This window comes from Calonectris borealis, chromosome 6 (genome assembly GCF_964195595.1).
Source record: "Calonectris borealis chromosome 6, bCalBor7.hap1.2, whole genome shotgun sequence".
In the NCBI taxonomy this organism is placed as follows: Eukaryota; Metazoa; Chordata; class Aves; order Procellariiformes; family Procellariidae; genus Calonectris; species Calonectris borealis.
The window spans coordinates 18,445,814-18,470,572 of NC_134317.1; the positions used below are offsets into that span (position 1 = coordinate 18,445,814).

The 24,759-nt window shown below is 63.0% G+C and overlaps 3 protein-coding genes across 7 annotated transcripts; 1 reads left to right on the forward strand and 2 right to left on the reverse strand.

Annotated features, from left to right (window-relative positions):
• The first annotated feature begins 111 nt into the window (after window positions 1-111).
• ZFAND2B (zinc finger AN1-type containing 2B) lies at window positions 112-6,203 on the forward strand. 3 transcript variants are annotated; one of them, XM_075153037.1, is made up of 9 exons: window positions 112-250; window positions 1,042-1,136; window positions 1,576-1,707; window positions 2,366-2,517; window positions 2,992-3,099; window positions 3,270-3,339; window positions 3,867-3,943; window positions 4,553-4,631; window positions 4,883-6,203. In XM_075153037.1, exons 1-9 carry the CDS (start codon window positions 196-198, stop codon window positions 4,919-4,921), a joined length of 807 nt encoding a protein of 268 aa, XP_075009138.1. In that variant the 5' UTR covers window positions 112-195; the 3' UTR covers window positions 4,922-6,203. The 3 variants fall into 3 exon arrangements, with proteins under 3 accessions (XP_075009138.1, XP_075009136.1, XP_075009137.1); XM_075153036.1 differs by having other exon boundaries at window positions 136-250; window positions 4,550-4,631; XM_075153035.1 differs by lacking the exons at window positions 4,553-4,631; window positions 4,883-6,203 and adding an exon at window positions 4,345-4,541 and having other exon boundaries at window positions 133-250.
• Window positions 6,204-6,566: 363 nt separating this feature from the next.
• Window positions 6,567-16,273, reverse strand: ABCB6 (ATP binding cassette subfamily B member 6 (LAN blood group)). 3 transcript variants are annotated; one of them, XM_075153015.1, is made up of 20 exons: window positions 16,142-16,273; window positions 12,143-12,674; window positions 11,452-11,589; window positions 10,989-11,178; window positions 10,687-10,779; window positions 10,234-10,426; window positions 10,026-10,147; window positions 9,836-9,945; window positions 9,684-9,749; window positions 9,440-9,565; window positions 9,275-9,351; window positions 9,099-9,162; window positions 8,916-9,001; window positions 8,743-8,800; window positions 8,457-8,561; window positions 7,863-8,037; window positions 7,453-7,565; window positions 7,249-7,343; window positions 6,982-7,050; window positions 6,567-6,881 (listed from the first exon to the last, which is right to left on the reverse strand). In XM_075153015.1, exons 2-20 carry the CDS (start codon window positions 12,656-12,658, stop codon window positions 6,755-6,757), a joined length of 2,523 nt encoding a protein of 840 aa, XP_075009116.1. In that variant the 5' UTR covers window positions 12,659-12,674; window positions 16,142-16,273; the 3' UTR covers window positions 6,567-6,754. The 3 variants fall into 3 exon arrangements, with proteins under 3 accessions (XP_075009116.1, XP_075009115.1, XP_075009117.1); XM_075153014.1 differs by lacking the exon at window positions 16,142-16,273 and adding an exon at window positions 13,392-13,484; XM_075153016.1 differs by lacking the exon at window positions 16,142-16,273 and adding an exon at window positions 13,392-13,472 and having other exon boundaries at window positions 12,143-12,692.
• Window positions 14,077-24,669, reverse strand: ATG9A (autophagy related 9A). Its single transcript, XM_075153013.1, has 14 exons — window positions 24,507-24,669; window positions 24,107-24,150; window positions 22,682-22,746; window positions 22,206-22,367; window positions 21,961-22,102; window positions 20,262-21,010; window positions 19,744-19,897; window positions 19,341-19,520; window positions 18,213-18,458; window positions 17,691-17,911; window positions 17,162-17,279; window positions 16,768-16,990; window positions 16,484-16,626; window positions 14,077-16,382 (listed from the first exon to the last, which is right to left on the reverse strand). Exons 1-14 carry the CDS (start codon window positions 24,607-24,609, stop codon window positions 16,377-16,379), a joined length of 2,556 nt encoding a protein of 851 aa, XP_075009114.1. The 5' UTR covers window positions 24,610-24,669; the 3' UTR covers window positions 14,077-16,376.
• Window positions 24,670-24,759: the final 90 nt, after the last annotated feature.

Genomic DNA, 24,759 nt, shown 5'->3' on the forward strand with positions numbered 1-24,759 from the left:
CCCCCTTGCCCTTCGCGTTCCCCCGCGGGGGTGGCTCTCTCCGGAGGAGGGCGGGGGGAGCCAGGCGGGCCGCGCCCGCACCCGCGGGGCCGGGGGGAGGAGTTCCGCCGGGGGGCGGGGCTGGGGTGGCCCCGCCCCGCGTGACGCCGTGCCGGAAGCGGGCGCGGCGCGAGCTGGTGCCGGTGGGCGGCCGCCATGGAGTTCCCGGACCTGGGCGCCCACTGCTCCTGGCCCGCCTGCCAGCGCCTGGGTGAGGGCCGGCGGCGGCACCGGAGGGCGGGGAGGAGGGCACTAGGCGGCCGGGCCCCGCTCCCGCCCGGGCCTCGGCGGCGCGGACCGGCCAGCACGGCCTGCGCGGAGGGGGGAGGCGGCGGGGCGGGGGCCGGGCGCCCGCTCGGTGTGGCGGGAGGTGAAGGGCGGGTCGTGCCGCCCGGCCTGCCCTTGGCGGGGGGGCGCGGGGCGGCCGCGGTCTCTGGTCCTTCTCTCCGCCCGCGGGCGCCCCGCCAGGGCGGAGCCGGCTGCCGGTGCCGGTAGCCCGGGGCTGCCGCCGGCTGGCTCTGCCCGGCTGCGCAGCTCTTGGTCGGGGGCAGCAGGGCAGGGACCAGGCGGGCAGCCCGGCTGCCGGCACCGCCGGCTGGGGAGGCCGGGCACGGCTGTGTGCCCGGGGGTGGCTCTCCGGGGGCCCCTCCTTCCCCCGGGACACACGGCAGCGTTATCCCAGCCGTTATCCCGGGTGCGGCAGCATCGCTTGCTTCTGGCTTGAGGCCGGCAGCCCCCAGGGAGCTCGGTGCGGTTTCAGGATGCTGCTCCTGAGCGCGGGGAGGGCACGTTTTGAGGAGGAGCCCTAGGTATTTCTGAAGACGTAGCTGTGGCCCTGCAGCCCTTTTGTTTCCGTGCTGGGAGCTGGGGGAAGAGAGGAGCGGTCTTGGCTTCCCCGCGGGTCGGGGCTGCACCCTCGGGAGGTCAGGGAGGCCCTCGGGCCGCAGGCGGGCACCGCTGCTCTCTCAACACTCTCTGCCCGCTGCGTCTCCCCACTCCCAGACTTCCTCCCCCTGAAGTGCGACGCCTGCGAGCAGATCTTCTGCACCGACCACATCGCTTATGCCCAGCACGACTGCACCTCTGCCTACAAGAAGGTAAGCGCGGAGGAGAGGTCTAATCCAGCCTCGTGCACAGAGCTGCTGAGCATTCCCTACCAGCGATCAGAATAATTTGAGACTTCTCTGGTCACTTGGGCAGTCCTCCATGGGACGTGCGCTGAGTCTGGAGGTGTCCCTGAAAGCCAGCATCTGTATCTCAGTGCCGCAAACTTCCAGTCCACCCTCTGCTACTGGGTGAAATGGTTTGGGCATCTCCCAGCCCTGCTGTCTTCCCTTCCCAGAGTGTGTGTCCGTGCCTGTCGCAGCTGCTGGGTCAGAAACAGCAAGCTCTTTGGAGGGTGGTGAGCAGGATCTCAAACTGCAGGTGATGCTGAGGAAGCTGCGGCAGGCAGATCCTGAAAGGGAGAGAGATGGCCACAGACCACTTGAGGTTGCCCAGCTATGTGCTCCCAGCCCTCTTTTCTTGTCTCTGCAGGATGTGCAGGTCCCTGTGTGTCCCCTCTGCAACACCCCAGTCCCTGTGAGGCGGGGGGAGATGCCCGATGTCGTGGTGGGAGAGCACATTGACCGTGACTGCAAGTCTGACCCCGCACAGCGCAAGCGCAAGGTAGGAACCCAGCGCTCTCCGTCTCGCTGCTGAGCTCCCCTGGGTCCCTGCCGAAGCCTGAGGGTGAAAACACACAGCTCGGCTCTGCCCGGTGCCCTCTCTGTTCGCACGGACGAAGGGCAGGAAGGGTTGGTGAGCTGGAGGTGTACGCATCTGCAGGGCTTTGTGGTGTGAGTCTGGGGCTGAGATAGCAATGGGGTGGGGCTGGGTAGCCGCGTGGGACACGAGGAAAGGTGGGATGAGGATGAGAAACTGCATGCTGCCATTAGGAAAATGCAATCAGCAATTAGCTGCCCCTTCTTGCCAGAAGAGGAAATTGCTGGGAGCTGGCCCTGCAGGAATCCAGCCCAGCAGCAGCTGGAGGGCTCTGGGCTGTCCCCACTTCCCTGGCAGGGCAGGCAGGAGTCCCTGGGCGAGGAAGTCTCTCCTGCTGTGCATTCTGCGATCGTGGAGATCCTTGTCTATGGAGACTGAAGCACTAGTGAATTACTAATAAACTATCTAATGAAAACTAGTATTCAGAGACAAACTCCAGAGCCCTGCAGAAGTGGCACTGGGAGAGAAAGCTGGTCAGTGCCCAGGGCCTGGCGTGGAGGGAAGGGACAGCCCCAGCCCTGCCAGGTGTGTTCCTTTTCACCACCGCCATGTCGTCTTTCAGATATTCACCAACAAGTGCTTGAAGCCTGGCTGCAAGCAGAAGGAGATGATGAAGGTGATCTGTGACCAGTGCCACAAGAACTACTGCCTCAAGCACCGGCATCCCCTAGACCATGACTGCAGCGCGGCGGGGCGTCCCCTCTCCAAAGCAGGGTGAGGGCCTGGGGACAGGTGGGCTGGCAGGGGTGGGGCTGTGCTTGTCAGATGGGTGACAGGGAAGAAGCTGAGCTTCTCCCGGCCCGTTGTCTGCGACCGCTCCGTTCTCACAGTCCCTGCCCTGTGTGCCAGGGTGTCCTCCAGGTTTGTAGAGTCAGCACAGCTGTATACACAGTCTCTCCTTCCTGCAGCAAAAGCCACCGGTACTGCCCGCGGGCTGTTTTGTTCTTGCTTCTCTGCCCAGTCCCTTATTCTGTAGCTGATGATTTCTGCCTATCCTGGCACAGTGTTTTGAGGAGAGAAACAGCACTTGAAACTCTTGGGCGTAGCTGAGCCACAACATGGGTGCTGGTGGAAGGAAGAGGCGGAGCTGGATGCCAGGGAGGTGTCTTATCCAGCTTCATCTCCCTGGGTATTCAGTGCCCAGGGATGGCCCACGATGGTAAAGCAGTTGCGTCCTGTCTGTCCTAGGCACGCTGCAGTTGCGAGAGCCCAGGCATCCTCCTCCAAAACAGTCACTGCATCAAGCAGTGGAGCTGCCCGAACAGCAGACAGCCCCTCTTCCCCAGCCTCTGCCAGGTATGGTGATGGCCCGACTCGTAATTCTGAGGTGGGCACAGCCAGGCTCAGCTTGGCTCCCTGTGGGACTCAGGAGTTACAGCTCCCTGCTTCTCGTGCCTCAGCAGGGCTGCGTACTCACACCAGGGCTCCCTGCCTTGACACTAACCCAGCTTCTCTCCTGTTTGCAGAGGAGGCAGAGCAGCTGCGTCGCAGGCTCCCAGCACCTCCCCTCCGGCTGCCATGCTGCAGAATGGACTGGTGAGTGGCCTGGCCTGGGCATTTGGGGTGGGTTTGGGTGGTTCCTGTGTCCTGGGGAGCTACTGCAGCAACTGCTTTGTAACCTACGCTCTGTAGGTGACCGTGGTGCTCCCCAGCTGGGCCTTCCCTGGCAAACAGGGATCCCAGACGCTCAGTGGGGCATCAGAGTTTGCTCTGGTGCCTGCGAATGGCAGCTCTTGGCTGCGCTTGGTGCTCAGCTTTCCCCAAAGGGACAAAGTGCGCTGGCTGTTTTCCCTGGGTGTTGTCTTTCTGTTCTGCGAGCCAAGGGCAGAGGAGGAGGCTGGAAGCTGCTTCCCACTGGTGTTCTTAGCATGCTCCCTGCACTGGCAGGCAGGGCTGCACTCCCTCGGGCACGGGGAGAGAGAGCTGCAGGCCTTCACCTGTGTCTGGCCTTGGAGAGGGGAGGTGCACCCACCCCTGGCCAGGCAAGACTGTGCCTGCTGCACGTCCCTCAGGGCTGCCTCCTGCCGCCTCAGCCAAGCTGGTGACGAGATGTTTTGTTTCAGAGCGAGGAAGAGGCACTGCAGCGAGCTCTGGAGATGTCCCTGGCAGAGTCAGCACGCAGCTCAGTGCATCCACCCAGGTATGGTCCAGGGACACGTGGTGTCACACCCCAAGCCTACATGTGAGAGGTGCCTGGGGCAGAGTCATGTGGCTCCGGGGTGACATTCCTCTCAGCATGTGGCTCCAGATGATGCCTCTGTGTGGCTGACAGGGGAAAAAAAAGGAAGAGTCCAGAGCCATCACGGAGCTCTGTTCAGCAAGCAAGCCCTCTGGGGTGCTGGGAGGGGACAGTGACTGACAGCACAGAGTAGGACAAACCATTGTCTGACCACTTGTCAGCAAATGAGCATGGCTAGAGCGTGACAGGGGTGGAGTAGGGGTGTTCACAGAGGACACCCAGGAGCCCACGTCCTCCAGCACGTTACCTGGTGCTGCTAAAAGCACCGTCTTGCAGACTGGAGTTAACACGGTTCTCCTCAGCCCAGGGTGCTGGCTGCCAGCCCCAGCTGGATCCTCTGGTCCCTCCCCAGGCCCTGGCTTGTTCAGGGTGATCCTCAGTTGCTCCCTGCCCTTAGCTGTCCTGGAGGGTTGCAGTGATAGGAGATCCTGCCACCTCGAAGGGCTCTGAGCGCTGGGCCAGTGAGCCCAGGGGAGTCCGAGGCACACAATGCACCGCTGTCCCCAGCAGCACCCAGGAGGAGGAGGATCTGGCTCTGGCCCAGGCGCTGTCAGCGAGCGAAGCCGAGTACCAGCAGTCGCAGCGGCAGGTGAGTGAGGCTGGCTGTAAGCTCTGCGCCATGGTGGGGTTGATCCCAGCCTGGCTGTGTCGTGGTGGGGTCTTCCTCTGGGCTCTGTCTAGGGTCACTTTTCTCACCAGGATGGCAGCCCGGCCTGGGGCAGTGGCAGCATCACTGCTAAGCACACAGCCCTGGGGACTTCAGCGCTGGATGTGCCCCCTTGTAGGACAGAGGAAGAAGCCCGTCTTCCCTTGTTCACTGTGTGCTTCTTTCCGTTCCAGGCGCACGGTTCAAAGCCATCAAACTGCAGCATGTCGTAGGCAGGCGAGGCGGGGTGTGCCAGTGGACGTGGGATCCCGCTTGTGACCTGAGGAGCTGCTTTGGCCTCCCATGTGGATGCTGTGGGGTTCTGGCCTGGACACTGACAACAGGAGCCCCTCGCCAGGGACAGCTCATCTCCCTGGGGGCTGTAAGCGAGCCACCAAACACACACTGACACCTCAGCCGTAGTACCTGTGTAAAATCGGCGCAGCAAATTGCTGATGCTCCTAGAGAGGTGAAGACAGTGTGGGACGAGGCTGAGCACACACTGACCAAAGCCAGCTGCAGCCCAGGGCGTGCACTTAGCCATAGCTGCCGCGGCCGTGTCCCAGCACTGCTGGGACTGTGGGGTGAGGGGAGAGCGGGCCTGGAGGGGCAGTGCTGCATGGGGACATCTCTGCATGCTCGGACATTCAGCCGGGATGCGGCTGCCTGCTGCAGTAGAAGGGGGCTGGATTTCTGGGGAGGGCTGTGCCAGCTCCTCAGCAAAGAGCAACTGTGGCTGGGAGGGTCTCGCTCGGGCATGGCACAGCTGAATATGTGGCCTCCTGGCAGCATGAAGGTAGCCCCTTCCCCGCTTCCCATGTCCTCGGTGCCTCCCCTGCTGTTTGCATGCACAAGAGCACGTTGGGCCTTACCCAGCTCGGCTGGGGCCCAGGACCGCTCCGAGACTGAATGGAGCTGTGTTTCCTTTCTGGTTTAATTTAACAAGGGCCATTAACTGAAAAGTAACCTCAGCAGTGACTTGACTGTGCCAGTGTTGCTCGTGCAGGAGGACTGCAGCTGCCTTCCTGCTGCTGGCTGCTCCTCTGCTGCCCTAAACTATCCCAGGGCCCTGTTTTAATGCTGGGGCAGGAACGCCTCCCTCCTTCCAGCCATGCTGCGGGGGATCCCCTCTTGGGGAGCAGCAGCACAGAACCCCTTCTTGCAAACACAGCCCTGAGCCTGGAGCCAGCCCTTCCTTGCTGGTGTTTGGAGGCAGGAGCTGATACCTGGAGGCGGGGGGCTTGTCCTGCTGGCCTCTTGCAGGGGGGCCTGCCGTGCAGCGCGGTGCTGCTTTCCCACCGCTCTCTTGAGGTTGCCCACTGGAACCACTCCTGCCTGCGGGGCTGTGCCTGGTTCTGCGCAGGGCTGAGCTGTCCCCCTCCGAGCAACGTATGGCTGAGGGGGGGTTATCTGCTGGCAGTGCCTCCCTGGGGTGGGAGGTGGGCTCAGTCTGGGCTGAGGGAATGCTGGGACTTGTCAAAGTGCTGCTTGGGAGAAAATAAAAGCATAGCACAAGGTGCGGAGGCGCTTTGGGGGAGCGATGGCTTGGTGTCCATCTCTGTGGATGGGAGCACAAGGAGGTGCAAGGGGGGGGCGCATGGGGTTGAAGCGGGCACCAGCTGTGCTGCTTCTTCCTTCCTTTGCTGTTGGAGCGTAGCCCCCTGCCACGCTCAGCCCTTTGTGTGGGGATGGGGCAGGCGCTGACAGCCTGCTCTGCCCCTCGCCCCCCTGAGCCCAAGGAGCTCAACCCCATGGCAGAGCTGCTGGTCAACCCACGGGCACAGGCAGTAACCCTGCCTGCCCCTGCCCGCAGCATGGCCTCCCCGTGCGGGGGCTCTTGCAGGCGCGTCCCCTGCCCAGAGCACACAGGCACAGAGCTGGGAAGGACCTGGTTTAAGAAACTACACAACAGCAAAACAAACAGGTACAAATGTAGTGGAGTGTCCAACCCAGCCCCTGCAGCTCCCGGGGCACACGGGGCCCCGGCCCGCAGCCGGCAAAGGGCTCCCTGGCAGTGCGGGGGCCTGGGCCCCGGGTCAGTGTCACAGCAGAGCCCCCAGCTGTGCTCACGGTCCCTTCTTGCTGCCCGGGGGCTTCTCGGTGCGGCGCTCCTTGCTCTCGCCCTCGTCCCCAGCCTGCTGCTGCAGCCACATGCCGGCGTACACACCGCCCTTCTGCAGCAGCTCCTCGTGCCTGTGGGGAGAGCGTGGGGGTGCAGGGTCCCAAGCTGGCCCCAGAGCCAGGGAGGGGGTCCCCGCGGGCAGACGGCACCAAACCCTCCCCCTGTGCTCACCTCCCTCGCTCTGCGATGCGCCCATCCTTGAGCACCAGGATCTGGTCTGCGCCCACCACGGTGGAGAGCCTGCAGGGAAAGACAGGGTGTTATCCCGTTATCCGAGGGAACAGGGCCCAGGAGGGGGCTTTGCACAGTGCAAGGAGCCGCAATCACAGGGGCTGTGACCTCCCGGGCAGGAGGGCAGGTCTGCGAGTCCCTCTGCGGGGGGCTGGCCAGCTCGGAGAGCTCAGCACCTCCCGGATCAACCCCTTTCCCCATCCCTACCTATGCGCAACAACGATGGTGGTGCGGTGGGCGCAGACCTTGGCCAGGGAGGCCTGGATGTTCCTCTCGGTCTCCGTGTCGAGTGCGGACGTGGCCTGCGGGAGAGGCAGGGCGTGGGGAAGGGACGCGGGCAGCGCAGGCAGCCGCTGGGGCAGGGGCTGCTGCAGAGCACGGCAAGGCTGGGCTGGGGGCTGCTGTCGTTACCTCATCCAGCAGGATGATGCGAGGACCCTTCAGGATGGTGCGTGCAATGGCGACGCGCTGCTTCTCCCCCCCACTCAGCTTCAGCCCCCGCTCCCCCACCTGGGTGTTGTATCCTGCAGGCACAAGGGCAGGAACGTGCTGTGCTGGTGCCCGCCGAGACGGGGATGGGGACCGGGGCTCTGCTGCTTGGGGGGGTCCTGCCGGCACCACGCAGCCGCCTGGCGCAGCCTCAGCCCATCCCTGCCCAGGGGCCGATTTAGCCCTGAAGAGATGGCAGGCAGAGGCAAAGCAAGGCACAAGGTCGCGCAGGTGTCCCCATGGGGGATGTCACCCAAGGACACCTGCGAGGGCAGCTACAATGTAATGGGGGACGGCAGGGGAGGGCAAGGAGGGGACCAGGGGGGTCTCACCATCAGGGAAGGAAAGGATGCGGTCGTGGATGTCAGCAGCCCGGGCTGCCTCCTGCACCTCCTGGTCAGTGGCCAGGATCCGTCCGTAGCGGATGTTGTTGGCGATGGTGTCGTTGAAGAGCACCGTGTCCTGGGGCACCACCCCGATGTGAGCACGCAGCGACGCCTGCTTCACCTGGGGAGGCCGGGGAGAGGGCTCAGCCAGACACACACCCCCTGCAAAGACCCCCCCCAAAACCCAATCCCACCCCTCAGCCGTGAGCCCAACACCCTGCTCCTCGCCGAGTGTCTGCTCCGGGGTCCCCCCTGCACCACAGGCTCGGCTGCATCTCCGCCTGCGGCGGGGGGACCCTGCCAGTGCCCCGGCCCTTCCCGGGGAGCCCTGGCCAGTCTCCAGCATTTCAGCCCAGGGGTCCCGCAGTCGCCCCGCTCACCCCGCTCCTGGCACAGACATCAGCCTTCAGAGGGGCTGTGGGGGGTCTGTGCCTCACCCCTGCCCACGGGAGGTGCCAGTGCCTGCACCGAGCAGCGCTGCGAGGCCCAGAGGAGCTGGTGTCCCCCCTGCGCCCGTCCCCAGAGGCCTCCCACCCTCACCTGGGAGATGTCCTGCCCATCGATGCGGATGCAGCCGCCCCACACGTCGTAGAAGCGGAAGAGCAGGCGGATGACGGTGCTCTTCCCCGAGCCCGAAGGTCCCACCTGCACGCGAAGGTAAAAGGACTTGGAGACACCAGAGACTCCCCACTGCTGGAGGCCAGGGGCTGGGCAGGGAAGGGCCAGCCCCGTTGGGGGTCTTTCCTTCCCACCCCCGTACTTCCCAGCCTCTCTTCCCCCATCCCACCCTCCAGCCGCGAACCCACACCCAAGGTCCCGCTCTCACCAGGGCCAGGGTCTGCCCAGGCATCACTGAGAAGGAGACATCCTGCAGAATTTCTTTCCTGGGAGAGGGAGATGGAGAGGGGCTCAGGGCCATCTCCCCTGCCCCACGTCCCTGTGCCAGGCCCCATAGCTTGACTTGTCCCACCCCGCCACCCCACGCCCGCCATCCCATACCCATCCATGTAGCTGAAGTGCACATTCTCAAACTCGATCCGCCCGGCCTCCAAGCGCAGGTCGCCGGCGTTCACCGCATCCTTCACCTGCCGGAGGATGAGACGCGGCCTCAGAGCCAGCCCCTCCCCAAGGCAGGGCCACGGGGCCGTGCCAGGGAGCAAGGTCTGGGAAGGTGGCACCCGCCTCCTGCTCCTCATGGAAGAGCTCAAACATGTTCTCCATGTCCACGAAGGAGTTCTGGATCATCCTGGAAGGGGGCGAAGACCAGAGGGAAGGGTGAAGGGTTTTTGGGAGTACATCCTGACCCAGGTGCCCATGGGGAGGGGGACCCCAGGCACCCCCACAGCTCCCAGCGTTACCTGTAGTAAGTCCCAAACCAGTTGAGCGGCGTGTAGAGCTGGATGATGTAGGTGCCGAAGAGGACAAAGTCTCCCACCTGGAAGGGACAGGGGAGAGGTGGCCGTCGCCACCAGCCCCGGGGCCCCACCTCGGGCAGAGGCTGCCCAGGCTGGCACCAGCCTTACCTGCAGCTTGTTTTCGGTGACAAAGTAGGCACAGAGCAGGGACCCTGCCAGCAGCCCCAGGCCAATGACCAGGTTCTGGGTCTGGTTGAGGAGGCCCAGCGAGGCACTGACCTTCCACTCCGAGACCTGGAAGAGGCAAGGTCCTCCAAACCAAACCCACGGTGAGCTCCATCCTCCCCGCAGGTACCCATGAGGCTCAGCTCCTTCCCCCCTCAACTCCCCGCTGGTGCTGAGCACCCCATACCTGGTACTTGACGATGGCATCATTAAAGCGGTTCACCTCATAGCTCTCCGCATTGTAGTACTTCACCTGTAGGACACAGAGCCGAGGTCAGCGCCCAGATCAGCCCCCCCAGTGCCAGGCAATGCTCAGCAACCCCCCACTGCCTATGGTACCGTCTCGAAATTGAGGAGCGAGTCCACAGCCCGGGACTTGGCCTCGTTGTCCCGTGTGTTCATGTCCCGCCGGTACTTGGTCCTCCACTCGGTGATGAAGATGGTCAGAGCTGCGGGCAGAAGGGGGCTGTGTCGGCAGGCACCCGCTGCCCCACAGCACCGCACCCCTGCACCCCGACCCCCCACTCACTCAGGTAGAGGCTCATACACACGAAGATGATGAGGCCAAACCAGGCACTGAAGACCGAGGTGAAGTAAACGATGCCGATGACGATGTCCGCAATGGTGGGGACGATGCTGAAGACGATGTAGCTGGGGGGCGGGAAGGGGAATGGCGCATCAGGCCGGCCCGGTGGGGCTGCCCGGCCACCCCCCGCCCGCCGCGGGCACGCTCTGACCTGAGCAGGCTGTTGATGCTGCTGGTACCCCGGTCCACGCTGCGCAGGACCTCGCCGGTGCGACGCCCCAGGTGCCAGCGCAGGGACAGCCCGTGCAGGTGGGCGAAGAGCTGCACCTGCACCTGCCGGTTGGTGAACTGCTGCACCCACACCCACAGGAAGGTGCGCAGGTTGCTCACGAAGCCGGTGGAGCCTGCGGGGTACCACGGGTCAGCGGTGTGGTCAGCATGGTCAGCGGGGACCGGCGCCACCGGGGCATGCAGCTAGCTCAGAAAGCCCAGCTGGGAAAGAGGGATTTGGGATATCCGCAATCCGGGACCAGCCCTGGTTGCTGCTCCCAAGAGAGAGCAACAGTGATGGGGGGCATAAGGGCATCCCCGGCCACCCCTGCCTCAGCACGATGTGCCCCATGCTGTCTCTCCCCAGCGCCCCGTCCTTCCCGGCGATCCTTACCAGCACCTCCGCCCTGCAGGAACTTCAGCCCCACGTAGATGCAGACAGTCCAGGCCAGGGCGTGCCAGGGAGCACCCTCCGTCAGCTCGTTCACTGGGGAGAGAGAAGCAAGGGTCGGGGCGGAGGGACAGGGAGCATCGCCGGGTGCCCCATGGGAACGAGCCCCAGCACCCAGCGCTGGTTCCTGACTCCCTGGATCCTGCTCCTGCCAGGTCCCTGCAGCCCCCCAGGTCACTTGCGACACCCCCCAGCACTTGGTGAGGTTGTGGGCAGCCTTACACGCCGAGCTCCAGGCGCCTCACCGATGTTCTTGTAGTAGATGGGGACGAAGACGTTGATGGCCCGCTCCAGCCCCATGAGCGCCATGCAGAACAGCACCAGCCCCTGCAGCAGGTGGTTGTCCCTCGGCCACATGTATGGCACCAGCAGCCGCAGCTTCCTCCGGAAATCCTTCCAGGTGGAGGTGGTCCTGCTGGCATCAGGCAGGAGTGGCTGGGGGAGAGCAGAGCGAGGGGTCACTGCCCTGGCACCCCATCCCAGGGAACACCCCACCAAGAAAACCAGCCCCGTCCACCCAGGGTCCCCACTCCATCCTCCCAGCAGGGCCGCATCCTGCTGACAGCGGGCAGGGAGCTTGGGCAGCCCTAAACCTCCTCGCTCGTCCCCAGTCTCCTGAAGATGCTGATCCCAGGGCAGCTGTCTCTCTGTTTTGTCCCCAGCTCCTCCCTGGCCATGTCCCCAAACTGCTCCAGCCCCGGGACTCACCTGGCTGTTCTCCACATCCCGCTCCTCCTCGTTGACCAGCAGCATGTAGGGCTTGCGGGGCAGCCCCGGGGCCTTCATGCCCAGGATGAAGAGCATGAATGTGCAGATGTAACGCAGCAGCCAGAAGCTGAACTGCACCTAGACGGAGAGCGGGGGGGTCAGCGCCGCAGCCAGCCCTCGGCACAGCCCGGCCGGGCATGAGACGGGTATGAGCTGAGAGAGGCCAGGAGTGGGGCGCGGGGATGGGGTGCAGCGCAGCCAGGGGACAGAGGACACCCCACACAGCTCGCAGGATGCCCTGGCTGAGCACAGCACCTCAAGCAGCACCCAAACCCCTTCCTTCCTCCCTGCCACGACTGGCTCTGTGCCCTCCGGCTTGGGGTGCCCCTACCCTGGGGAGAGCAGGGGGGTAAAGGGCTGTGGGGAGCAGGCAGACACCCCCCACCTCTGCTCCTGAGGCTGGGCCAGGCAGAAGCGGGAGCTGAGCCGGACGGGGGCATGGAGAGATGTGAGATAGCTGGGCTCGGGGCCGAGACATGCGGCAGATGCGTCGGTGCAACCCAGGAGCATGCACGCCCTGGGCATGGCAGGGCATGGCATGCACGCACCACCCCAGCACCGCGCTGCTGCAGACCCCCACCCCCCGAAAAGGGCCCCGTCCCCCTCCCCTGCCCACAGTCCTCCAGCCCACCTTCTGGTTGGTGTCCTCCAGCGCCCACCACCACAGCGGGCTCCTCCAGCATACCAGGGTCAGGTTCTCGGCGGCAAAGGCCAGCGCCCAGAAGAGGAGGAGGACGGTGCCATGGCCCCGCGTCCGGTCGTGCGCCAGCACTCGCGTATGCTCCAGCTGCAGAAGGGCGATGGCGCAGCCCCAGCTGAGGGCCCAGAGGCAGGCATGCAGCAACATGTAACCGTAGAGCCGTCCTGGCCCCCCCGCTTGCCACAGCAGCCCTCCGAAGGGCTGCAGGGCCAGGAGCAGGGACAGCAGGACCTGGCCGCGGTAGAGGCGGGAGCGAGGGATGTACTTGGGCTCCATGGCGCGGCCGAAGCGGACGTAGCAGGCGTACTGCAGGGCGCCTAGCAGCAGGCAGACGCTCAGCAGCATGGCCGGCACCAGCGTGAAGAAGAAGCAGGGCTGGAAGCCCTGCTGGACCCAGGCCTGGGCGATGGAGCTGTTGCCCTCACAGTAGCCCCCCAGCACTGCCATCCTGGCAGGTCACCGGCTGCGGAGAGAAGAGGGGCTGGAGCAAGGTCTCAGGATGGGCTGTTGGGTATGGCTGCAACAAGGGACCCACCGCAGGATGGCACGGCCAAGCAGCAGGGGGCACTCATGGGGACAGGAGCAAGCACCACTGGACACGGACACAGGGGACATGCTGCATGCAATACACACACACGTGCATGCAAGCAGGACCAGCTTTGCATGGGGGTGAACACGAGCACCATGCCATTGGGACCTGCCAATGCCCTGGGCAGGGGGGGTAACACTGCACTGACCCCCCAGAGCCACCTGGGCCCTTGGGGATGCACTCAGGCATGGGGGGCAGTGAGACCGCAGGGATAGGAAGGCAGTGGGGTGCTGGGACCGGTCTTGAGCCGGGGGGGGGAGCAACGGGGGCAACGCAGCGGCAGTGCAGGGGGGTGGTAATGCAAGCGGATATACGGGGAAACGCAGGGCAATGCTGTGGAAATGCAAGGGCAAAGGCAGGGGACACGCGGAGGCGACGCGTGGGGGCATGCACGGGGAAACACACGTGCAGGACGAGGGACACACGGGGGCGAGGCAGGGGCCGTGCCGGGGCAATGCCCGGGCGGTGCCGGCGCCGCTCGGCCCCGGGACAGGCGGTCCTCAGGCGGCCGCGGCCCCGCCGCCCGCGCAGCCGCCGTGCCGGCCCCACCGCCCTGCCCGCCGCGCCACCCGGGTCCCCGCGCCCGCTCACCTGCCCCGGGGCCCGCCGGCCCCTTCTCGCTCCGGGCCCCCGCGCCACCGCCAGCCGCTGTCAGCCGGGCCCCGGCGCCGCTCCGCCCCGCCCCGCTCCCCGCCCCCACGCCGGCACCGCCGGGCTCCTGCGCGCCCTGCCCGGCGCCGGGACCGCACCCCCGCCCGCACCCCGGGCCCGCATGCCCCGGCCCCCCCGGGCCTCGGAGCCCAGCCCCAGGCTGCACGGACCTGCGGCACCCTGCCCCACAACCGCCCCCCTGCAGAGGTGGGACCGGGGAGGGACGAACTCCCGGGCCGGGGGCCAAGGGGGGTCCCCGAAGCCGAGGCGAGGCGCCCCGCTCCCGCTTATCGCCGCCGCCAGCCCAGCCCTGCGGCACCCAGATAGCGCCCGCCGCCCCAGCGAGGGCCCGGCCCGCCGCAGAGGTCAGGCAGGACGGGGCGCTGCCCTCCCCGGGATAAATATAGTCCCTGCCTCCCCCTCTCCCCCCCCGCGATCCCCGCGCAGCCGGGATTGAGCTCCGGGGAGCGCCCAGCCCAGCCTGAGCAGCCGGCAGGAACCTCGCAGCCTCCTGCCGCCATCACAGGCACCAGCTCATCCGGCCTCCTCGGTCCTCCGCGCCGTGGCCGGGTCCAGGCGGGCTGCACAGTGCCGCAGGGTGAAGGCAGACTCGGACGCGGGCAGGGATGATACAGCCCATCTTTATTAGACGGCTATACAGCTGTACAGCGAGGGCACGGGGGTGCAATACCGTGCTCCCCAAGGACCCCCGCACCCGCACGCCCCGGGAGGAGATGAGGAAGAGTGGCTCGCCATGCACATGGGACACTGACGACACAAGCACAACATGCGGCAAGGACTCCGGCCTGCTCCTGCCCGGCCTATCCCTCCTGCCAGCCCAGGGCACTGCCAGCCTTCAGCCACTCAGCTTAAGAGATCAGCAACAAGTCCGCCGGGAAGCCCACAGGCAGCATCCCGCAGCCCCCGGGGAGGCTCACCTCCGAGCAGGGCGGCGGCGCGGGTGCCAGGGGAAGCCACTGGAAAGCTTGGGTTCCCGGGAAATTTGCTTTCAGTTTCCCTTCACCATGCCATGACAGCCCCAAAGCGGAGCTGCCGCAGGGTGGTTGCAGCCGCTCCTCCGTAGGAGGACCCCAGCAGCACCCAGGTCTGCGGACCTCCCGCCCGGCTCAGTCCTGGCCCCATCTCGAGCTCTGCTTTAGCACACTCCGGTTGGTCTCTTACACACCTCAGAGCAGTCGCAGCTCCGGTCCGTCCCACCCCGTCGCAGCAGGGAACCCACCACCCCCAAAGAGCCTGCCCCTGCGTGAGCACCCTGGCCCTGCTCATGCCCCGGCTACCCGGGTGCGTGCACCCCTGCAGCGCTGGGCGCAGGCGGCTGATCAGCATGTGCCCAGCCTGGGCTCAAAGGGGAGAGGGCGATAACCCTGGCAGGGGACGAGAGGCGGCCCTGGACTCCAGAGGACGGCCTGCGGTGCTCGCATGGGGGCATGGCAAAAGGGCATGGCAAAAGCAAGCAGCCCCTGCCAGAGGCAAGAGGAGGGAGGGAGGGGAAAGCAAAGCCTGGCAGGGGTTAGCTGGATTGCAGATCCTCACAAGCTGCCACTGGAAGAGAGGAGAGGGAAACCAGGACGACGGTGGGAAGGTCTTGTCTGAGGCCACACTGCACAGCCAGGATCCTGATCCTCCACCCCACCACCCCAGGGCCGGGCTGGGGTTTGCCTCTCCCTGCTGGGCACTCCTCCTTGCCCCCCCAGGCACGAGCCAGCTGCTGGTATGTGGTCTCCACAGCAGCCGAAGCCATGTTGCAAGCAAAAGGATGGTTTCAGGAGGGAAGGAAGGGCTGGGAGCCCTCGGGTGAGATGCGAGATGCACTGAAGCCTTTGCTTGAGGAAAATGCCTGATACCACAGAAACGGCCATGAGGAGGACAGACCCGATGCCCAAGCCTGGGCATGGGGAAAAGGCCTTTATCGTGCCTGGGGGAAGGGAACCAATACACAGAGCACAAGACCTTCGTGGTGGGCTCCGAGCACTCCCAGGAGACGCCGGGCTCCCCCACCCCAGGGTCTCTTTGGCACTGCAGGAGCACCCGCTAGCAGCCCGCAGCCCATGGGTGCCGCACAGGGGGGAGGATGCTGCCCTAGCCCAGAGGTATGGCACAGAGGCTGCCAGCTGGGAGGGACATCAGGGACCCCACTGTCCCTTCCTTGTGTGCAGGGGACGGGGCAGCTATGAAGGAAGTTAGGGAAGAGCCGCAACACCCCCAGATCCCGGCCAGAGCTGTTCCCACCAGCTCTAGATCCCACCCCTACCCACGCCAGCAGCAGCTGGGACCTGTCCCTCTGCAGGATGCTGGGGCAGAGGGCTGGGTGACTGCCCCACTGCTGTCCTGCTCTGGGCTGAAGGGCACAACATTGGTCCTCTCCAGGAGGGCAAACATGGTCCTGGGCACCTCCCCAGGGCTGCAGGCAGGGCAGGTGTGGTGCTACAGGCCGAGCTAGACCCCCCCAACAGCTCCTGCCTTCATGTTGGAGGCAGGTCCCAGCTCCGGGCCAGACATCTGGAGCTGGTGCCATTTCACATCCCTTCGAAGAGCAGCTGCTGCGGCCACCTGCAAACCAGTCCACAGCTCCCCACTGCTAGTCCTGTCACGTCAGCTTTTGCAGGCTCTGCAGCGATCCTCCGACACGGACGACACAGATGTGAACACAGACACATGTATGTACTCACACACGCATTCACCCCACGAGTCAGAGTGGCGTTGACTTGACACACGGCTGGACACAAAGTGCCACCGCAAAGCCGCCAGCCTGGCAGTTTTGTCTCTTCGGCAATTGATGGCAACAAAATGGAGCCCGGGACTATCCTGTCCACTCGGGACGGGAGAAGAATCAGGCTGATGCCACATCCTGCTGCCCAGGCGGCTCCCAGTCTGCAACCCCCACGAGATCCCCAGTCTACAAGGCTATACCTGCAAGACAGAGAGGGGATGTGGCACCTATCGGGTGCCAGCACCCCAACCTGGCATCCCAAGTACACCTTGCCCCTCTCAGCCACAGCTTTCACCCCTACCTTGTGGATCTGCGGTGGAAGCTCATCCTCTGAGCTCTCCTCTGGCACAGGCTCTGGGTGTCTTGCTGACTGCCCGTCCTCAGCCCAGCCTCCCAAAGGGAGGCGGGAGAAGTGTGATGGCGCTCTGTGTACTGTGCCCGGGTCTGCAGGAGAGGCAAGGAGGAAGACTAGCTACCTGGGGGACTGTCAGTCGTCAGGGGCAGGCAGGCTGCTCCTGCCAGTCCATACAGGTATCCATATGGGGCTTTGACCCGGAGCTCAGATCTCTGCTCTGGCTCCCATACCTGTGATGCCACCATATCGCCGCTGGAAGCCGGTCTGCAGCGTGGCTGTCTCCTCGGCAGGCTGCCGCGGCGAGGAGAAGGGGTAGCTGGCAGAGCGAGGGATGGGGATGGGGGCACCCCGCTGAGCATCCAGCTCCTCATGGGCGCTCTCCCCGCTCTCGTCGCTCTCTCGCCGGTGCCAAGTGTGTCGCTCGGGCTCCAGCTGGGCGTGCTGCTTGTGCAACTGCAGGCCAAAACACGAGTGAGTCAGCTGTGTGGGAGACGCCTGAACACACCCTCTCCCCAACGCTGCACACACGCTGGTCTCACTCACACTGGCATCCCAGTCACTCCAGACAGGGCACCCCAGTCCTGCCCCGCACCCCTCTGGCCGGCCCAACTCCAGGCTGCTCACCTCGTGCATGTAGAGCGCATGGAGACTCATCTCGGTGGAGGCATACTCCGACAGGATCATGCTCTGTAGCTGACCCTCCCAGGCGCTGCTCCCCGAGCTCACGGTCCTCGCATCAGCACTGCCATGGGACACACAAGTGGTGTTTGCTGCCCAGGTGCCCCCCCACCGCCCAGCCCCTCTCCGCTCTAATGTCAGGCTTGCAGACATCTGCTCCTGGGCTGGGTAGGAACAGGCCCTCTGTAGCATCTCCCCAGATGCACAAGGTGACCAGTCCTGCTATGGCACTGCCTCTTCCCTACCAGGGGTTTCTCACCACTGTGGTACCTACAGGAGAACACCAGAACCCCAACACTGTCCTTTGGGGCCAGCCTAAACACCTAGGCCTAACTCTGCTTATGAACATGCCCCTTGCTGTCCCAGGCTGCAGAGACAAATGCCACCGTGCACCAAGGACGATAGGATGGCAATCGGACAAGGGTTTAAGGAATTTGCAAGGTGTCCGGCCACCCCTCTCCAGCCTGCAGCTTACCCAGAGGCTGTCATGGCACTGGCACCGCGAGGCTGGGCTCCCTCTCCATCCCTTCCCGCCACCTGGAAGCCGCTGGGAGGCTGCTGGGCAGACTGGAGCGGGGAGAAGGAACGCAGGGCCGAGGCCACTTCGGAGAGATGGCGGGAGGCCTGTCCGTCCCGGCCCATGTGGAAGCCCAGTGCCGAGGAGCCTGCTATCACATTGGCAATCAGGCTGTGAGGCTGCGGAGTTGAAAGGGAGAGAATCTCTGTCCCGTGCAGACTTGGAGGCCTGATCCCCATCAGCAACATGGAACTGAGGCATCCCAGCTCTCTCAGCTCCTCTCCCACCTCACAGGGCCCCAGGACAGCCTGCTGCCTTCTCTAGAAACCCAGCAGCAGTCCCAGCTAGTGCTGATCTATCACATTTGCATCCCCAGATACAGCCCAGGCGAAGGCAAAATTGCCCAGAGGGCCCGATTATCAGTTTGCCAGCACTCAGCAAGCACCCCAAGAACACCCCGCACCCCTCCAGCCTGGGCACCTCTGACTCCGACTGCAGGGACTGGATGGAGCTGAAGAGGGCATTTTCGGGGAGCACAGCCTGCTGAGCCAGCGCCACGCTGCTGTCCCGGTGCACCCGCTCCTTCAGGAAGCCGATGAAGGCCGTGCTCTCGCGAGGCGGCTGCCACTTGGGGTTGGTGATGGCAAAGTGCATGAGGGACAGCTCCGTCTTGCCGTCCTCGGCCTGCTGGTAAATGGAGGCCTCCGTCTTTCCTGCTGACATCCACTGCGGAGCACAGACAGGTAATGAGGGACAGGATCTGCTTTACACCCCTGCCAGGCCTGGGAATCCTGCAATCAGTCTGGGCAAAGCACGCAACACCCAGCATAAGCTGGGCCACAGCTCCACACGTAGCAGGCGCTACAGCAAAAGCCCCACACTGGTTCAGCCCTCGCAGCCTGGGGAAGAAGCAGCACGCACAGCGTCTTCCACCTCCACCCCAGAACACGCATCGCTGCAAGGGAACCGGAGAAACGGGGACTAGTCACAAAATACAGAGCTGAAAGCCTCATCTTGCACTCTCCAGCTCGCAGCAGGAGTGACTACAGCCAACAAATGACTGTTCTTAAAAGCTTTCTGCCACAGTGAGTCCACCCCCTCCCTAGTTCATGGCCCTGTCACTAGGGAGTCTTTCCTGACAAGTAACCTAAATTCCCAGGCATAGGAAACGGATGGATCCTCTTTTCCTCCACACTAGATTTTACACTTTAGATGCTTCCCATCTCCCCAAGGCTGCCTCTCTCCGAGGCACAAGCAGCCCAGCTTCTTTTAAGTCAGTTCTCTGTTGTCATGCTTTCTAAATGTCCAAATATCCCCATTCCTCTCTCCTGAGGACACAGGACTCTTGGTTGTGAAGACAGGCAAGGACATCAAATAAATGACAAAGCCTGGTTCACAAAATATCAGGTTAATAATCACAGCTGGGCCACAAGAGCCTTCTGGGGCTGGTGGCCTGTGTTGGCAGCCCCAGACACCCAGCAGAGAGGCAGGTGGCTGGGCTGGGCTGTGGGCTGCCAGGAGTGGCAAGTTACGGCCTCTCATGGGTCTAAAGGACCAGACATGCTGGCGGGGAGCCCAGGCTGCTCTCCCACCCCCCACGGGACCTACCGCCGGGTGGCCATGCTGGCGCACGTCCATCTGGGCAAAGGAGCAGGTGTCGCCCACACCCACCACCTCCACGGTGAAGTTGCGGAAGAAGTCAACGATGTCCAAGGACTTGGGCCGCAGGCAGACGATGAGGATCAGGGGGGTAATGATGGGACTCAGGAGCTCCTCCAGGATGAAGACCTGAGCACAGAGACGATGGGCTCGGCACAAGCTTGAGGATGTCAAAAAACTCACAATCCCAAAGCCAGCCCCCACCTCCAGCCCATCTTCTGGGGCAGGGTGTCTCTGTGAAAGCTGCCTTGTTCCTCTGCCATCCCAGGAGCTGCTCAGCTCTCTGGCAGCTTCTCCCTCCTGCAGGGATGGGGGCGAGTCCCCATCCCAGCCTCTTGCAAACCAGGCTCACCGCTTTGTACTGGAAGAGCTGGGCAAACTCGTCCCTGGTCTCGTAGCGGTGGGCATTGCCCTGCCAGTGGTCAGGCATGTAGTGGATGTGCGCCAGGATGACTCGCAGCAGCTGCTCTGGGCAAAACACCAGGTGCTGGTCGGGGATGAAAGACCTGTAGGACAGGACAGGGAAACATCACAGCATCACACCTCAGTTCCTGGGAGATTTCATCCTGGGAGGGCAGGGTGACCAGCCCATATCACAGCTCCACCTGTAGCCTTCACACCCAACCCAAACCTTCCGGCCAGCCCAGCCACGGGGTGTTGCTGGAGCTATATCGTATCATACAACCACTGCACCCAAGATCACCACTTCCCTCTTCTCCTGCCTGCCCCTGACTCTCCCCAGCCATGCCCTTCACTCAGGCAGATTCACGTCCACTTGCAACCAAAGAGCATGTTTGCATGGATGGCTGTCAGCCCCGCTGCTCCCCACAGCGCTGCCAGGAGCACGGGGGCAGCACAGACCCACCTCACCTGCACACTGTGATGCCCACCCCGAGCAGGGTGACTGTGGTCAGGACGTGCTCGACCGCCAGCACGTCCTCATCGTAGATGGTGAGCGCAATGAGCACAGCCAGGATGGAGCCAGCAAAGAAGGCCACGTTCTTGGCCACGATGGTGAGGAGCGGGGAGATAAAGCAATTCATGTACTTGGAAGCTGGCTTGTACCCCTTGCTGAGGCGTGAGTGCAGTTCGTGGTCCAGCTCATTGAAGTGACGGAGGTAACAGCGGCCGTAGAGAGACCAGCAGCGGGCACCCAGGCTGCCCGGCTCCCGCTTCAGGATTTCCGTGTAGCTGAAGAAGGCGTAGAGGATCTGCCAGATGAGGATGAGGGGGCAGAGGAGGAAGTTAGCAATGCCAATCCAGAGGATACGAGTGCTGAGCTTCTCAGCCAGTTCCAGGCGGTTCCCGGCCCGTTTGTACTCGGCCTTCAGGCTCCACTCGTTCTCAAAGAGGGAGCCGGGCCCCCAGAAGAAGATGAGCTCGAAGTTGTACTTGAGCCCACGCGTGTAGAAGACGGTGTCTCCCAGCAGGGGCAGGCGGAAGCGGATGGGCAGCAGCGATTTGTTCACCATGGCCACCATGTAGTTCTTGAAGCGGAGGATGCGGTGGTAGATGTCCAGCTCTGTCAGCTCCTTCTTGTGGATGCAGATCTGGTGCTCCTTCTGGATCTGCACGATGCGGGCCTGCACCTCCTGCCAGGTGTAGTACGGCAGGGTGGACTGGAAGGGGGCAAGCGGCAAGGTTAGGGGCAGGATGCGTCCAGGGACAGAGGCTGGGCTGAGCCCACTCAAACACGCCTCGGGGTGCTGACGAGGCACATGCAACAGCAGGACACCAGGCACCTCCTCGCACCGCTTCAGCCTGCAGCAAGCAAATCCCGTAACTTGCCCCGGTGCCCTTTATCCCTAAATTAGTGCAGATGACTGTTTCCCAGCCGCTCACACGCCAGCTGCCTTGGAGGCACGAACACAACTCCAGGCTCCCACGGGTCCTCCCAGAGCTGCCATTTGGAGTCAGCAGGGAGACACGAACAGGGGAAGGGACTTAAGCAGTATCCCAGAGGGAGCTTGTAGAAAAGCTGGGGACAAACCAAGCTTCTTGGCTCACCCTACCTTTCCCAAGACACAGTCTCTCCTCAAAGGATGCGCACACATCCTTTGATGTCGTCCATCAGAGCAACGACTCTGAACTAGGATATATGGGCGAGCCTCAAACCCCATCTTCGACCCACACTGATCTCCAGTGTGGCCTTCACCAACTAGGCAGCTCCATGCCCCAGTTTCCCCCCCAGTAAACTAGAAAGATGATGTTGTCCACAACCCAGGGAAGTACGAGGATATCCTCACTTATGCCTTCTCTGTTGAAAGGCATCACAGAAAAGGCCATCACCAAAGAATAAACATATTGGGTGGCAGATGGCAGAGGCGTGTGCCAGCAGGCAGAGAGACAGGCTGGGCAGAGAGGGGTTAACACGCAGTGAGTTGGCTGCTGGAGAAGAGGCTGAAAGGAGACTCATGCGATTACAGAGCAGAGGGGAGAGCGCTCGGTACAGGCCTCGCAGAGAAGATGGCTCCGGAGAGGAGTGAAGTCGAGCTGCTTCTCGCCACTCAGCAAATGCCTCCCAGGTCCCTTAGCGGCCCTGCACATGGCCCTTGGCCCAGCTACTTACCATGGGGATTTTGAGGGCATTGATGTAGAAAGAGTGAATCTCCCAGTAGCAGCAAATGTTGTAGATAAATTTGACGAGTCGGTGGATCCAGAAAACCCCAGCTATCACCAGGATGCAGATGAGGAAGCTGTTTGCCTGGATTCTGCAAGCAAGAAGAGGCAAGTGGTGGGAGACAGGCCCAGGCAGACGCCCTGAGTACCTGAGAAAGCAAGAGCAGGGGCTAACATGCCCTCCGCTGCCCCTACCTTGCACTGCAGACATTTGGAGGCAGGAAGGCATCTGGCAGAGTCACCTTAATGGGCTCACTGGGATGCTGGCTGTGATTTACCGCTTTGTTGGCAAAAAGGATGTCGTAATCAACGCAGCTAATAAGAAAGGTGGTGAATGCCACCACGAAGATGAACTGCCTGTTAAAAAAGAGAGCAGGTGTGAGGGAATTGCCCTTCTGCCCCCCAAAACGTGAAGCAGGCAGGGTCATGCGTCATGGAGATGCATTCCCACAGCCATGATGGCAGGAAAGCTCAAGGGCACCAGTTCCTCGAAGGAATACAGGTTTGGGTCACGGAAAACCCTAACGAAGGGAAGACAGGACAACTATAAAGGGAACTGGACAACTATAAAGGGAACTCTCCCGCCCACCCAGCTGCGGGAGCTTGGCAGATTCCTGTGGCTGTTCCCCAGCAGCTGTCACAGCCACAACAGAGGGGGAACCTGCACTTACATGAGCTCAAAGATCTCTCCAATGAGCATGCAGGTGAAGCCATTCTTCTGATGCAGGTTATAGACGTGAAAGCTACAGTTAAGGAGAACAGTCTGGAGACTCCCTCCCTCTGACGAAGGACGGAGAGGCTTCTGTCCCACTGGCATCCTCAGCTCCCCAGCCAAGTCTCCCTCCACCACCAACGGAAACCCCCTCACATCCCTACTCATCAGAAAGCTGGTTCTCCACTGCAGGGAAACATACTCTGCCCAGGTAAAGCACAGCTGGGACAAGAGGACTTGGCTCCATCCGAGCGCCTTTCTTCTCCCACCAATACCTGGGGGGGGAAGGGCTGTTCCAGCACAGAGCAGAAACTCAGTGTGCCCTCAGGCTGCACAAGGGTGGGCAGGACAACACAGAGACAGGCAAAAATGCATTTAGTACACCCAGCATATGTGACCGGTACCTCCTGCTCCCAACCCCTGGTAATGTGGTTAGCATAACTTAACGCCATTTTATAAGGCAAGCAGCCATTCTCTCTGACCCAGCAGGTCATATATTAGTTCCCTTTCTCTCATTATCAGGCCCTGAAGGTCCTGTGAACCAAGTAGACAAACCAATCAGATTTCTTCTTCCCCTCCCTACCGGCCTTAAGAATCCTGGGCGCTGGGCCGATTACTCCCTTCCTTGCCGGCCTTGAAGGTCCCAGGCACCCGGCCAACATGGTGGTGGTAATAACCCCGACACAGAACAGGGAAGTGTAACAGCACATGGAGCACTGTCCACAAAATCAAGGAGTTACAAGTCCTAAGTGGGAACTTGGACTGGACCTGCTGCTGGACAGTGAGACCTGGGACTCCCCAGTGGCCAGGGACACCTCCATCATCACCTGCTTCCTCCAAAGATTGAGTGAGTGACTCGTATGCTTTTATATGATTTTCGAGTCTAGATTATGATTGTTATACTGATACAGCAAATCATGTATTAAGATCTGACCCAATCTGCAGAAAGTCCAGGTGATTAGAAACCATAAGCTAAGCAGTGCTATAAAATTTTGTACTACGCTACTCATAAAACTGTACTACGCTGATTCTGCTTACAGAAGTCCCGTGCTATTCTGATGATAAATTCTATCTATGCTAATCCTGTTAAGGAAATAAAGCTTTAATTGTAACTACAACTCAGTGATTACAACTCAGTGATGTCATCACTCTGTCAAGGATCCCTAAAAGAACCTGTCTGTCCCTTTCAGCGTGGAGTGACAGCACCCCAAAGGCATGGGAGTTCTGCCATCCCCCAGCCCCTCTGGAGCCGTGTGGTGTCCTCCGGGAAGGGGCAGACGCTGCCCCAGCTCCGAGTTACACCAAACCCAGTGTTTCCACCAGCACTGAGAGCCCAGGAGGAGGTGGGGTGCACCCGCCCGAGCCCCGCCCTGCGAAAGGATATGCGAGAGAAGAAGAGGTCCAGGTTCTCGATGTGATGCCACGGAGCTGGAGGAAGAGAAGCGCGGGGTGAGGGGCCCTCCGGCACACCCTGCCTCCCTGCGTGTGGGGCACAACCCCACCTCTTCCCCCCTGTCCCGGGCCCCCCGAGGCCTCCCCAAACCCTACAGCCCCTTCCCCGGCTCCCCTCGGCGCCCAGCCTCTCCCCTCGGTCCCTGCCTGCTCCCCCCGTCCCCAGGCACCCGGACCAGCCTGGATCTGCCCCCCGCAGCCCGGACACCGCCGGTCCCCAAAGCCTCCGCCGCCTCACGCTTCCCCACCCCGCTCCCCAGCTCCCCTCAGGCTCAGGCCGCCGCCCCCCCGCCGCCGGCGGCCAGGCCGCTGGTGCCGGTGCCGCCGCTCACACTTGGCGCCCTCGGGGACGTGGACGAGCAGGTCGCCGCCGCCGGGGGGGGACTCGGTGGAGGAGCTCTCCAGGCGCTGGTACTGCGTCTCGAAGTGGGCCATGGCGGGGCCCCGCGCCGCCGCCACCGGCCCCGGCCCGGCCCGGCCCGCTCGGCCCCCGCCCCGCGACTGGCGGCCGCGACGCCCAATGGCAATCGGGGGGCGGGACGGAGGACGGCCAATGGAAAGGCGGAAGGGCGGGAGGCTGGGCTG